Source organism: Polyodon spathula, chromosome 10, assembly GCF_017654505.1.
Source record: "Polyodon spathula isolate WHYD16114869_AA chromosome 10, ASM1765450v1, whole genome shotgun sequence".
Classification (NCBI taxonomy): Eukaryota; Metazoa; Chordata; class Actinopteri; order Acipenseriformes; family Polyodontidae; genus Polyodon; species Polyodon spathula.
In genome coordinates, this window is record NC_054543.1 from 6,497,345 (window position 1) to 6,512,543 (window position 15,199).

The 15,199-nt window shown below is 35.3% G+C and overlaps 2 protein-coding genes across 2 annotated transcripts; both read right to left on the reverse strand.

Annotated features, from left to right (window-relative positions):
- Window positions 1-818: 818 nt before the first annotated feature.
- Window positions 819-8,789, reverse strand: LOC121321640 (homeobox protein HMX2-like). The gene is made up of 3 exons (XM_041260640.1): window positions 8,786-8,789; window positions 2,635-2,745; window positions 819-1,663 (listed from the first exon to the last, which is right to left on the reverse strand). The coding sequence occupies exons 1-3, from the start codon at window positions 8,787-8,789 to the stop codon at window positions 1,137-1,139; spliced, it is 642 nt and encodes a 213-aa protein (XP_041116574.1). The 3' UTR covers window positions 819-1,136.
- Window positions 8,790-12,120: 3,331 nt separating this feature from the next.
- Window positions 12,121-14,523, reverse strand: LOC121322082 (homeobox protein HMX3-A-like). The gene is made up of 2 exons (XM_041261586.1): window positions 13,927-14,523; window positions 12,121-13,431 (listed from the first exon to the last, which is right to left on the reverse strand). The coding sequence occupies exons 1-2, from the start codon at window positions 14,216-14,218 to the stop codon at window positions 12,818-12,820; spliced, it is 906 nt and encodes a 301-aa protein (XP_041117520.1). The 5' UTR covers window positions 14,219-14,523; the 3' UTR covers window positions 12,121-12,817.
- Between the last annotated feature and the right edge of the window lie 676 nt (window positions 14,524-15,199).

A 15,199-nucleotide genomic window follows, 5' to 3' on the forward strand; every position in this document is an offset into this window, starting at 1 on the left:
AAATAGTGTCGTTGTTTTGATATTATATCGTATGAGGGCCAGTTTCTTCAAAAGATGACTATATTGTGTTTTGCAAAAGGGGATATTCTGAAAAGGGGAAAGTAATTGTTTTGTACAATGGTAAATCCAGCTGTAAGTTTTTATATCCAAAAAGTGCTTAACTCTAATGATCTAATTAAGGGACCTCATTTTAGTTCAGTGAATTGAAGTATTGCCCAGCTATTTTTCTGTTGAAAAATTATTATTATATTTATTATTATTATTATTATTATTATTATTATTATTACATGCATTGTGTTGTCCATAGAGTGTAGTTAAGAAATTCCATTTCATCAATCTGAGAACATTTAAATTCCTTTTTGGACATATAATCTCCCAAAACCATGTGACTAAATTTACAACTGGTGTTTATGCATTCAGGTATTTCTGGTAATATAAAATCAATAAGACGAAACCCACCTTTCTCTATTCCTTTATTTTCAATGTAGCAATGTTTATATTGTGTATTGGGGGGGCAGGTATTACTATCTGAGATTATATTTGAGAAAATAGTAACTCCTGAAAAAACGATGTTGAGGGGACACCCCCACTTTGTAAAACACGTTTTAAAAGAATTAAATATGCCTTTAAAAAAAAAAAAAAAAACTGTAAGTGCCAAAATATTTAGTTTGTTGTCGGCTTTCGCCCTGTGGAGTTTTGTCTGACTGGAGTTAGAAATAAATAAATATAGAGAGTCGTCAATGGGAAGTGCCCACGAGTATAGGAATACAAACGTGTGTGTGGGGGGGGAGTATGAAAAAAATAAGACAGACTTTTGTGCAAATAAATTTATTTCAGTGTGGTCTGTTAAATATCCTGGTATTAAAACACCAGAAGTTTCTTTTTTTCTTCACATAACAGCTGTATCGGTTAAACGAGGAAGGGGCAGTTGTTTAATGGGGAAACAATCTACAAAATAATGAATATACACATGGTGTATTTACCGTTTAGAGAAGCACACTGCTATCATATTTACACATTCGGTTGTTGCATAAGAAAGATACATTTCCAACAGGTAAGGTTATCATATAAATATACATTTATGTGTCAACAGTTTTATTTTTTACTTATTGTTTTGAAGAGCGGTGAGAGTAAAGTCAGTATTCAATCTTGTTATACAGATTGTATAAAGGTAGGGCTGGTAGGTTGCTCCCGGGGTAATAGAAAGGTGTTGGGAAAGCAATGGACCTTGGAACTGGGACTCTCAGAAGAGAATTGTCTCTGAATACCAGCGGCATCCCTACTAGAGTCTGTGCGGAAGCATGTGCCATGTTGGCCGCTTCCAGTTCCGCGGAAAGCTGTCTCTTCCACTTGTTTCTGCGGTTTTGGAACCAAGTCTTCACCTGTGTCTCTGTTAGCTGCAGGCTCGAGGCTAGGCAGGCCCGCTCAGAACTGCTCAAGTAGCGCTTCATGTCGAAGGTGGACTCGAGTTGGTACACCTGGCTCCGGGAGAAAACGGTTCGGGTCTTCTTCTTGGATGAATTGCTGTGTTTGTTGTCCTCTGAAGCCGGCGAGTTTTGGCCACAAGGTCTGTCCTTTTCTTCTTTGTAATCCTGTAGTAGAGGCGGTGGTGGTAAGTGCTGCCGTCTTTCTGAGCCGTCCGGAGCCGCTGCAATCCCCTTACCTATAGAAAAACAAAGCAGTTGAAAACGAAATAGTTTTATTGATTTGCTCATTCAGCTTTTTTTTTCGTTTGCTTTTCCAGAATGATAATTTAGTTTCAATTAACTTTTTAGAATCGTAACTTTAAGCAAACTGAACAATGGGCATATTAATATAATAGTACCGTAGAATATTTGTTTTATTTATATTGTTATTATGATATGTAGGCTATTCGTATTATTTTAATTGTGAATCAGATTTAAAAAAAAAAATGAATCTTTGTTACATTTTTGAAGAAATAGGTGTTTTGATGCGATTTCTCAAGTTTATATACAGTGCAAATTGTCTTATCCATCAGTGTTATGTTAATAAAATACTATATTTTATTTTAGAAAAAGCTTTATTATTAACATCCAATCCCCTTATAAATTAATTATTTTGTGAATATCAGAATATGTCATATATCGTTCATATATCATATATATAATAATATATATAGATTATATATATATATATATATATATATATATATATATATATATATATATATATATATATATATCTATATCTGAAAACGCTGACATGCATATTTTTCATTTTTTTAACATTTTAATATTTTAATTAATGTCTGGAATGGGGACCCTGATTATTTTAAAATATGTTATATAATTTGCTACTTGTAACTGTAAGACCGTAAACTATGCTCAATACATTTCAAACGCTCGAAAACATAATACGTTACTACTGCACTTACAGACCATACTAAAGCTGCATTTTAGTAACCTGGAACATATCGTTGTAAAAGTTCTTGATAAAAAAAAAATAATAATTTGTGCAGAACTTGTATAAATGATGGCTATATTGTAAGGGATTCAGGAATTAAATACAGAAGTTGAGACAAATACAGCGAATTGCAAATGTTTGCACATTGAAACATGAATGAAAGATTGATCAAGTGGCAATAGACTCATCAAGCTTCTAAATTACACTTACCGATGCGAGAGAAGTTGATAGGTTGGTGCTGGTGATTGCATGGCTCGTTGTGGCCGGGTTCCGAGCACAAACAGCCCGGTTCTTTATAGCACGATTTTCTCGTGTTGTAGACTGGCCAGACAAATTATCGTGCTAAGAAAGTGGCCCGCGAATGATTGTCATATACCTGCCTACTGTGTCTGTCCCAATCGTCCCAAGCCGAAATAAACGTGTTTCGAGGATACCTTCCCCCCAGAAACTAATGGATTTAGGCTACACCATGGTCTTAGCTGGCCTATCAAATTTTCCGACCTCTAGCCGGCGTCCCCTTTGTGAATGATGGCGCCAGCAAGAAATAAGGTAAGACCCTTAATGAGTACTCACCCCTAGTATTGTGGAAGAGAGACGAAGAGAGGGAGAGAGAGAGAGAAAGAGAGAGAGAGAAAAACAACAACACGTCTCGATTTAGAGAAGTGTTGAGTTAAGTACAGGCGTTAAAGGGTTTTGTTGTTTTTCCATGAGCTTGCACAGCCTGAATGTATTCCCTGCCTTCTTCCTCCAGAAGGATATTGATCTCAAGGCAGCTTTGTGGCGTTGCTTCATTTGCATGTAGGTTAGCTTTACACGGGCCAATCACAGCCTGAAAGTTAGCCCCGGAAATTTTAAACTACTTCTCTTCTGAAGCAAAAAAAAAAAAAAAAAAAAAAAAAAAAAACAATCCCACGCTTGTTCCACTTGATTGACTTTACAAAACAACAATACATAGACGGTATTTACATGTATTTGTAACCGGTTAGTTGTCGGGAATTATTAATCAAAGGGGGGCCGTCGACAAGTTATTTGACTTGAAGGCAGTAATGAAGTTCAGTCAATCGACGTCCTATGGCCGGTGAATCGGGGTGAAAAAAAGTGGAAGTGCTTTAAATGTTATCACAAAAGGCATTACATATGATGAATACTTATGTACGTATATATATATATATATATAATATATATATATATATACATATATATAAGATATATATATATATATATAGATATATATATATTATAAATATCGTTTGGATATCACCAATTTTATAAACAGTCGTTATTAATTGAATGACTGAATGTTGTTATTTCTCCCATCAAAAATAAAATAAAATGCAACAAAACTAAAATCTCATAATAACTGTTTCCTTCTAAACTGTAGTATCACGACTCTGGCATGGCTACATATATTACATTTTAAAAAGTAATTGCTAAGCTCGTTTAAATGATCACGCTAAATACATACATTGTTAAATGAGACATTATTATTTCCCGCTTGTCAAAGACTTATTTTTATTTTCAATACAGCTCGAACTATATACACAGAATGTGATTTAATGTTCACACTGCATTGAATGCTGAAGTAATCTGAGCTCTGTAACTGCAGGTGATTTGCTGCAAAGTGACAGTAATTGATGCAGAGAATTACAGATGAGTTCAAAGTAAACGGGCGATAGCATCAACATACTATATGAGGTTTCGAAAACCTAAATCCTCAACGACGCTGTAGCGCAAAGGGTAAATTCAGATGACTATGGAGAAAAAAAATATATTGAACAGATTGAATGCACAATTATAGATTTGGGCACTGCATGAATCTAATATCGGGTAATAGAAGTGAATGGAAAATCATTGGATGTGTATGTAAGCAAGTTCTCGGGCGCCAAGAATTCTATTCCCATTTGGTGGTTGTATCGCTCATAGGGTGCAATTCAAGCTCAGTAATTTATGACCAAACATATATTATGATGTTGTCCTCGTCCTCACCCCACCCCACTCCACTCCCTCCCTCCCTCGAGTAATTCTACAACCCTTTACAGCACGTGATCATTTTTAAATTACGCAGTTACTTGACATTTCTATTGGAATTCATAAAACTCGTTTAATAATTTTACATTAAATAGAAACCTCTTGAATTGATCTATCTCCGATTTCCCTTTTTGAAGTTACATTAATGCTGCCTTTTTCATCCCATATTCAAGAGATCAGGTTCAGAGGCAAAGTGATTCTCCCGAAGTATTCAAGTATTCAGCAAACTGACCTCTAGAGTAGACTTGCAATACCAGAGTCGTTAAAGGGAAGGACATGTCATCCTCTCAACCACAAAACAAGTAACATTAGAATTAAAATATGTGTAGTCTACCAGCAAACAAACGTATCCTTTAGCTCCATTGGCGGTACGATTGGGGTGTACTTAATCTCGCCTCGCAATTATATTCATAATCCCCTTTAAAACCTTATAATGTTCACAGTATGCAATATGTGTAAACTACAACTGAAAGAATTTACACAAACGAGATAGTGATGTATATTTTGTATAATATGAATAATTATACTTATTACGATGAAACAAGTAAAATTACTACTGCCTGCATAAGCTACAATTTCTATGAATTAATATATATATATATATATAATATATATATATATATATATATATATATATATATAGATAGATAGATAGATAGATAGATAGATAGATAGATAGATAGATAGATAGATAGATAGATATAGATATAACTTTTTTTTTTTCAATTTGGAAATAATCCGCTTGCTTGAAGCTACAATGCTAGTGATACCTGCCTCCAATTCGGTAATACTTTTATCTGAATAATCTCCCGCGCCCTGAGGAGCCCCAGTTAATTGGTTGACTTATTTAGTGGTTAATTAGTGGGAGGATCTTAGTCCCGCCCCTCCTTGCCGTTGAACGGCAAGTGCATGGACAAGATGTGCAGTTCTCCTTAGCCTTTTCGATGCTTTTCACGGGATCGAGGCATTTTACAAATGGTCATCTTTAATCATGGTGTCAGCTCTTTAACCCCAATGCCCCTGCTACACCAGACACGGTCATCATCACCCTCCCCTCTCTATCCTCTTTTTGTAGCTGCTGCTGCTAGCACCGGTCCTGTGTCAACCCCAAATAGAAACCGTAGCTTCAAAAAGTTACAAAACGCGTGCCGTCCACACCTCGTTGTGGATACTAAACAAAAGGGTGTACAATTCATCTATCTGTTTGTCAACATCATGCTGACATTGTGACTGATAGTGGCAGCAGCATTCCAAAATCGTTAGCCTAGTTTTAGTAAATTATATAATTCATAGATGGAGATAAGATGGACAGTTAAAAGCAAAACTGTTTAAAGTGTACTTGGCTGTATTCCCTGGAAAATAAATAAATACAGCACCGAAGTGATTGTTTCCTCCGATGTTTGCAAGCACTAAGAGCCAATAGGCAAGTATCGTGTTTTGATGATGTTTAAATATTTTTTTTTTGTTATTATATTTTAAAATGTACATTTTATACAAATCTCCTTTTATATGGCAGATTGTGTGTTTATGTTAGAGTTAGGCTCAGGATGGACACTAAATTGGGCATATGTTCACACAAGCGAACGTTTTACTAAGCGTGATATATGAGTACTGCTGCCTGCAGCTGATGGGTTGAATAGAATTTATAGGGGGTTCAGATAAGGCGTGAAATCTCCAATGACATAGTTAAATGGGTAGATTTTATACGTATTATCTATCTAAGGCGTGTTTAAATCAGGGCATCTGTTTGCAGGATCCGAGCTCTTCTGGAAAAATAAAACAGAAAACGTGGAACAACGCATTGAAAGAATTTTTAAAATGCAAAATGAACCTAGTCGTGTATAGGTAATTGTGTTTTTAAATCATTTTAAAATAGGCTGTATAACCAACGATAGCCGTATAGATGATGGATGGTAATGTGATCCACAAGCCCAGCCTTAAACATTAAACTTGCGTTACGTTTGTTAACTTTCTGTGCACACTTTTGCGCTCATTGGAATCATTTTAAAATTGTATCCTAGGTATTCGTTTATATAATATAATATATATTATATATATATATTATATATATATATATAATATATATATATATATATATATATATATATTAGGTCTGTTGAGCTCAACTGTAATATTAGGGAAAAACTGTTCCTCCTGAAAAGACAGATGAAGTCATAATAAACAGGTTTGATCTGGGATTCGAGCTTCGATAAATATTAAACACAAACCTTTTACACGTGTGGATTATGATATATGGCGCGTCCAAAGTTTAAAATAAGGAAATTACCAGAGAAAATGATCTCAATAAATTTTCTAAGTATAAACGTTGATTATGTTTCGATTTTCATTCAAAGCCCCAGCCGGCTCTTTTCCTTGGTTCAGATGACATCTTGCAGAGAGAGAGAGAGAGAGAGAGAGAGAGAGAGAGAGAGAGAGAGAGAGAGAGAGAGAGAGAGAGCCCTAAAACCGCAATTGGTTTCGGATTAAATTCCCTTCCTTTAATGGAACCATTTACAGAGACTGGTAAGATTATAAAAGAGAGAGAGAGAGAGAGAGAGAGAGAGAGAGAGAGAGAGAGCGCAAAGGAGCTCCCTATTTAAAAAGTCAGCCCTGGAGGTGTACAGTTTATGTAATCTGTGGCTGAAAATGAATTGAGTAATTTATTGGAAAACAGAAAGTCATGAAGATTGGATCAGCATAGCCTATCGACGGGCCCCCAATCCATCAAGTTCCAATTAACAACCTAACCATTGAGCTTTAATGGGTTTCCAATCTACTGGCCTGATAGACTCATCAATTCCTCTGGGAGAAATTAAGAAAATCGACCGCCCCTTGGCGTTGCAGTGTCATTCTTCTCTGCAACTATATGTCAAATTAAAAACACAATTAGAATTTAAACTGTTTCAATCAGACGGTTCCTTGCAACCTATGTTTCACTTAATAGAACTTTGATGAAAATCTGACGGTTGCACTTCATCATGAAAGCGAATGGGGGTTTAAAAGAGTAAACAAAACAAAACAAAAAAAAAACCGAGAGATCCATTTTATTTTTTAAAAATAATACTTATTCAGAGTAAAGAACGGAGTAATGATACCTGCTAGTTGATTAAATGAGTGCATGTTGAAACGTGTTGTTTCTTTTATTGATTTGCGTTTGACTTTTTATCGCTGAAAGCAGAAAATCGCTTTTAGCAGAAATAGCAATTATTTAATAAATGAAACATACAATTCCAAACTCACACTTTTGTTAAGTTTCCATTAACACAATACTGAACAAATACGGAGACCAGTGACTTTGATCAGGTATATATTTTCCTTTTCTGAGGGAATGTCCACTTATTTGGAGCATATTTCTTTAAGTAACAATGACTGGATCTAAATCTATAGACACTACACCGTTAGATTAATTGTTCTCAAATACTCATCCTCAATGGATACAAAAATGAAATCACGTGAAAAAAAAAAAAAAAAAAAAAGGGGTTGTAAATATGTTCCACAGACAGCTAGGAAACATTATAGCATATACAAGCGTTTGTCGCTATAATATATATTATATACAAATACAAAAAAAATATTGTACTTTATTTATAAATTTTGCATAAACCTTAAACGTATTGGGACAATTTAATCAGTTATAGCGAATTTATATATATATATATATATATATATATATATATATATATATATATATATATATATATATATAATCTAGTGATATAATATATTCTATTTTAATGCGAACACATCAAGGTCATCAACACTGCTAAATGTGCACACGAACAATGGCCTTTATTTGAAATAATATTTTACAGACGTTTTGCGATCAATACGAACTGAAGCATAATGTTATGCCAATCTATTAATGCTTTTTAATGGCTCCTCGCTGAGGGTGCATGGCATAACGAGTCGATACAGCAAAGTGATCATCAAAGAGACACTTGGTTGGAAGCCCCCCGTGACGATATGCAGCAGTTCCCCCGTTTTCAAATTGTGCAAATCACTGCCTCATATAGGATTCTCTCAGAAACAGAGTCGTCTCTGGAAGTTTTCCACAAAGTTCTCCAAAAATTATATTACTGTCATTACTTCTATTTTCAGGACAGCTTATTATATATATAAACGATATTAATGATATTAATGATACTGACCTTTATGCTTCAAAAGCCCCTCAGAGGTTTAATCGATAGGTGCGCACAAGTAGTCTTGCACAGATAAACTTTTTTTTTTTTTTTAAATGTGCGTCTAAGAATGGTTCTGTGGGATTTCAGCACAGGTGACTGCAACAGCTTCAGACTGAGTTTATTTCTGCCACTGTGAACTTATATATCTTTACCCATGTTTAGGGACTGTTTGCTATACAAGGGACCATCTATTTTAGCACCAAATAAAAAAAAAAATACATGCGTGTTTTAAATACAAACAGCACAGTTAGATATGTGCAGCCTGGCTCAAAACAATTCACGAGAGGGATAAGCCAATGTAACTCTTTAATTGCAAACAAACGCAGTGGTTTGGAAACAACAACAAAACAAAACGGGTTTATTCAATTTTAAACTGCTTCTATCTTGGTTTTCTTAAAAGAAAAAAAAAAGTTAGGCTGTATAACTGGACTGACATTGAACCAACCAGAATTTGTTTTCCAATACAATATTACCTTTAGAAAAAGATATGCGTTTGAAACACAGCTAACATTAATCTCACCACTTCGAACAAAAACTGGTAATGTTTCCCATAACAGTGGCGTCGTGTGCGTAAATATTATACTGAAAAGAAACGGCTTGAGTTTTCAGAAAGAGAAAATAAATAAACAAATAACCATTATACCGACCTAATCAGAGGCATGCGTTTTTACTAAACCTATAGGGTTAATTTAGATAGTCTTTTGCAAGGATAGGGCCTTAAACTTTACATTGAAAGGCCGATAAAACATTTTATGGAAATGTAAGTCCCACGCCCTATTTACAGATTAACACCATAACAACCTGGCATTTATCTACGGAAATGTAAAAAAAAAAAAAAAAAGCCTTTTAATTGTGCTTCAAAAACAACGATTTTACTTACAAGAACTCAACCAAGTCTTGTCTCTGGACAACTCTACTACCAGTTAAAATTGGCTTCTGTTCAATACAAACTGTTAAAATGAGGCCTGGCACAACATCTATATCTATCTGTCTAGCCGTCTCTCTGTCTGACTATCTATGTATATGTCCAGTAGTAGATTCAAGGAAATCATCTGGTTCTGATATTGCTAAATATCAATTTATCCAGACATGTGAGTAAATGTTGCCGCTTTACTATCCTGAACATCAAGAGAAGGCTGCAGCCACTGCCCTTGAAGGAGTGTCAAGCAGGTCAATTCAACCCAAGTGCAAATGCTCTGTACTATATCGCACTGCTCGTTGCTCTACAGGGCGAGGAGTTCGCGCGCGAACGCTTCTTTGTACTAAACACAAAGCATTCAGATTATGTAGACATTTGTAACAGCTTGTGTTTTCCATTTATCTTGTTTTGGGGTTTTTTGTTTTGTTTTGTTTGTTTATTATTGCAACATCTTAATTATGAACCATTGAATTACTTGTACCGAAAACAAGCACGACTTTGTTGGTATTTTACACAGGGGACCACATATTGTGACTCCAAATTTCTGGTAAGCTTTTTTTTTTTTGTATTGTTATTATTTATCTTTTTATCAACATCTAATTTTGGATACGAATCTATGTGCTCCGAGTGCTATATACACTAAAAATAAAAACACAATGCTATCTTTAAGATCGAGAAAATATCAGTGGCTCAAAGGTGTACCGCTACAACTTAAGGAAAAAAAAAAAAAAAAAACTTTATTTTGTATGAAAGCCCTTGCCTAACTTTTGTGTTTAAAAATGTTATATATATATATATATATATATATATATATATATATATATATATATATATATATATGAAAATGTATTGTCACAGACTAAGTTAAATGCAATGATTGCTGTTCTAAACCATTGCAAAGATTATATACACCGCAAAACCACACGTTTTAAGTGGGTCGAGCATTCAATTACATGTGTGATTTCAAACACAAACAAAATCCACCAAAATACAGTATATACTATAAATAAATAAATACAGTGTATAGTGTACGACAACGAATACTTGTTTAAAACCATGAGATTTGTGTTTCATTCTTAAACATTTGCTGCTCACATTATGAAACGTGTCACAGTTTGGCAACAAGTGCCTTTTTGGGTGTTGTGCCTCACTGTGAATCTGGCAACTCTGCTTGGTACGCAGGCACGATGCTGCTGAATCCCAATCTGAAAACCAAAGTAAATACAGCGTTTTTTTTTTGTTTTTTTTTAATCATACAAGAAAAATGCGACCTTCAAGTGTAACCTATCAAAACTAAAACAAAAAAATAAAATAAAAATAAAATTTAAAAAACAAAACAAAACAAAAAACAACAAAAAAAACAAAACAACAAAAAAAATCCTACGGCGATTTTATAGATTTCATTTAAAAAAAAAATAATAATAAGTTCTTATCTGCTGTGCTTGTGCTCAGTATTGGAGTACTGTCACAGAATGTATTTATTGCTTGTTTAACTGTGATCACTTCGACAATCCATTCATCAATGTATTCATCTATCAATAATCTATGCATGATAAAAAAAAATAAAAAAATGTTGACCTATATTTGCGTAAATGTTAACTGAAAAACAAGTTTAGTTTGGAAGCATGCTACACAATACTGTTTGTTGGTTGGTTGGTTTTGTATTTGTCTCAATACTGTTTCTTGGTTGGTTGGTTTTGTATTTGTCTCAATACTGTTTTTTGGTTGGTTGGTTTTGTATTTGTCTGGCCAGAATATTGGAATGTGTATTTCGATGCTCTTGCAGTTCATGGTGCTGAATTATCTTCAGTGAAATGAGCAACAGGGTAAAAAACACCGCATATGTAAGGAATGCTCAGTTTATTTCACGACATAATTCAGCAATACAATATCAAATACAATAATAAAAAAAAAAAAAAAGTCAGTTGTCCTATGCAAAGGGACGTTTACACAGAATATTGTCTTTGTCTAGGGCATTTCTATACAACAACTATTCAGAAAAAGAAGCACAAGCACACTGAGAAATTTCAGTTCATGATTGTGTTCAAGTAAATTCCCACTTTTGGAACAAAGGGGATAGTTTTTTTGTTTGTTTGTTTGTTTTGTTTTGTTTTTGTTTTTACAATTAAAACGGTACATTTATTAAATTAATTAAAAAATAAAATATTTCTGATTGTCCTTCAGTTAAAGCGCTTGAACGTATGTGCTATCAGTGCTATGTATGTCTTCCTATAGGCTTGCTCTATTCCAGTTTAAACACGAACACATTTGTATACAGTGAAACGTTCCACTAGGCTATTGAAGACTGCTTTAACAGATTGAGTACAATATTGCACAAATATAAAACAAATTAACACAAGACAAATACAATAATACAATAATTCCATTTAACCCAAAAAACAAGGAAAACATACAACTCATTTCTTCCTGGATCACACTAAAAACTCCTAATACTAATAATAATAATAATAATAATAATAATTATTATTATTATTATTATTATTATTATTTATTATTATTATTAAATTAAAAATGGAAAAAAATTAAGCTAAAAGTACAGCTGTTTTGCAAAGTTCAACAATTTGTCATCTTAAAAATGTATTATTTAGTTCAATGGACACCTGCTTACAAAAATACAAAAAGGTCAATGAAAGTCATGCGGATTTGAAATCCTTCTTTGCACTAATAGGCTAATTAATTTGCATTCAATATTAAAATAATTTAAATAATGAAGTCGCTTGTTGTAAGCGAAATATTTATAAACCGGGAAATCAAATGCAAAATGCAAAAAAGAAAAAGAAAAAGAAAAACGTGATGAAATAAAGGCATTTCTTCATGTAAAATTATTATTTGGCAAATTGTAATTCCTTATACATCACATTTTAAAAAGCTTACATGAAACTCAGTGTATAGCATTGCAAGCGAGCTCAGCTTCAGTTATACAAAAAAAGTATATATGTACATTCAACAATGTGAAATACCCAAATAATAATAATAATAACAAGAAGAAGAAGAAGAAGAACAAGAAGAAGAAGAAGAAATACAGAAACCCAGAACAAGAATTGGCGTCTATTTATAAATTACACAAATCATTTCATACTTACAAACAATTATTGAAAATGTATAGCTGCTCCTCTTGGCTTTGAAAAAAATCAGTGTCTTTTTTTTATTTCTTTTTTTGTTTTTTTTTTACAAAAATAATAATAGTGGTAATAGTTATAACAATAATAACAACAATAATAATGATAAAATAAAAACACAGTTCTCACACAGGTCGTAGCAGCGGTACCGATGTGACAAGGGGGTGTGAGTAGTATACTGGATGTGGAAAGGTGAGGAGTGGTTGGCTGACTGGCACGTTACCCGTTGAGTTTCCAGTTTCTGAAGCAGAGTTCTCGTGGTACAGAATGGGCACCCTTACTATCCGCTGCGCAGCGGCGTGGCTCAGGTTAGCAGCTTCCAACTCTGCCGCTAATTGTCGTTTCCACTTATTTCTTCTGTTCTGGAACCAGATTTTGACCTGGGTCTCTGTTAGGTGCAGGGAAGCCGCCAGTCCGGCCCTTTCAGAGCTGCTCAAGTACCTTTTCATGTCAAACGTGGACTCCAGTTGAAACACCTGACTGCGGGAAAAGACAGTGCGCGTTTTCTTTTTCCTGCACTGCTTCTTGTCCGAGCTGTCCTCCCTTTTTTTCCAGTCCTCCAGATTGTCTTCTTCTTTCTTTGGTTCTTCCGAATCGCTCTCTTCCAGAACGATTTCTTCTGTGCTTTTGTTGGAGTCGTTCTCTTTTGTGTCAAGGTCGGATTTAAGAACCGGGTCGGGAGAGTCTCGATCGGTGACAGACGCCGGAGACGAGTCTCTGATACTGGCCTTTTCGATAACTGAGAGGAGAGAAAACAAAAAAAGAATGTATCATTAGCAAGGTTTTAATTGAACCAGTGTCTATCGTATTTTGTCTGTACCTAATTTGGATCAGAAACAAACGCAAGTAGAGATGACAGAATATATGTCGTTTTACAACAGCAGGAAAATTAGACATTTGACAATCAGTCCTGACCATTCCACATATCAAACTAACAACACATATTCAGATAAGCTTACTTCCTGTGTATTTTAAAGTACATCTCCTAGTTTAAGGGAGATCTTTTAAAATGTATTGCTATCCTGTTTTCTTTTTCTTGTTGACATGTAGGTTACTGTGGGTACATTTTTGTACTTAAGTTTTCTTGTACAGTACTTTTTCTATTGGCGTTACACTTTTTACAAAGAACCCCTGCAACATAATCCGTGATTTTTAATGTGTTTTGGTAAGGGTGTTAAAGCCACAAACCTATATCAGTCACTCCCGTCGGAAAGACTCGCTTTTACGCACATACCTTCTGTTCTGTGTAAGTGGCCTGCAGATGCGAGGGTGTAGGGATACCACCAAGCCGGTGCTCTTTCTAAGTAGTGCGCTGGCAGTGCAAACCTCTGAGCAGGTACGTCAAACCTGGGAAATCCGATGTCCCCAATTTGAGAGAGAGCAATACCAGCTCCTTCCAGTGCCCCTTTCATCGGGGCAAACAGAGTCTTTGGCTTGGATGGTTTGCTATCACAGTTCAGTAGGTTCTTTATGGAAAAAGGAGACTCCTTGGGTTGACTTGAGTTTTCTTGCGCTGTCTCAGGCATGGCTGTGTGTTGTTGGTGGCCGATGTCTTAGACCATAGAAATATATAACGAAGTTTCCGCTAATCTTCTTCGTATGCTGTTGTAGTTCTTCAGTGTGGTTAAAAAAAACTTCAGCGCGCAATCCGCTATTTTTATATATATAATAAATATAAATTTATATAAATATAACAAATATAATCTCGCATCCAAGTCCGCCTGAGATCCTCTGCAAAATGGGACAATGTTCACTGCGTCAGTCTGGCGCCAGATGCTAATGATGAAATAAAAATGTCATCCAAGTTAAATGCAGAGAGTATATGGCGCTTGGGCACGTACAATGGCAAATGGGATTAAGGAACAGCGCGGAGAGGGAGAGAGAGAGAGAGAGAGAGGAGAGAGAGAGAGAGAGAGAGAGAGAGAGAGAGAGAGAGGAGAGAGAGAGAGAGTGAGAGAGATGATAATGGGTTCAGGCGTGACCTTCTCCGCTCACCAAACGTTCATCCTCCAAAATAACCCCAGACCTCCCTATGTTTGCGATCTGGCTCTCCAGCGCACTCCATACCCCTCCCTTTTATTCTGCTTTAGATACTACTCCGGCATGCCCCCAGCAAATCCACTAAGGACGGGGCTATTTAGCGCAAATGGATATGTACCTCTGTTTACAAACTGCACTCGCTCCCTAGGTACAGCGCCAAATCCTCGACCTAAATCTGACTATTGGTGCAATTGCAGCTTCATTTCCAGCTCAGACGCTCTCCTAACACAACATCTCTCTCGCCTCCTCGAATATAGGAGAGAGGGAGAGAGAGAGAGAGACGAGAGAGGGTTTTGAATCCACCCTCCCTATGTTTGCGAGCTGGCTTCAGGCGCACGCATGTTATTCGCTTTATATAGTCCAATTAGCCAGCAAATGAGGACGGGGCTATTAGCGCAAATGGATATGGACTCTGTTTAAGCACCACTAGTACAGCAGGCAAATGACTCAAATCTGACTATTGGTGC

What these genes read in the sequence shown, in the direction of transcription:
- LOC121321640 (XM_041260640.1), bottom strand. An exon ending in TATCAACTTCTCTCGCATCG is followed by an intron (nt 1,664 to 2,634) that starts GTAAGTGTAATT and finishes GTTTTTCTATAG; the next exon opens with GTAAGGGGATTGCAGCGGCT.
- LOC121322082 (XM_041261586.1), bottom strand. Translation starts at nt 14,218, where the DNA reads ATGCCTGAGACAGCGCAAGAAAACTCAAGTCAACCCAAGGAGTCTCCT. An exon ending in CCACTTACACAGAACAGAAG is followed by an intron (nt 13,432 to 13,926) that starts GTATGTGCGTAA and finishes CTCTCCTCTCAG; the next exon opens with TTATCGAAAAGGCCAGTATC.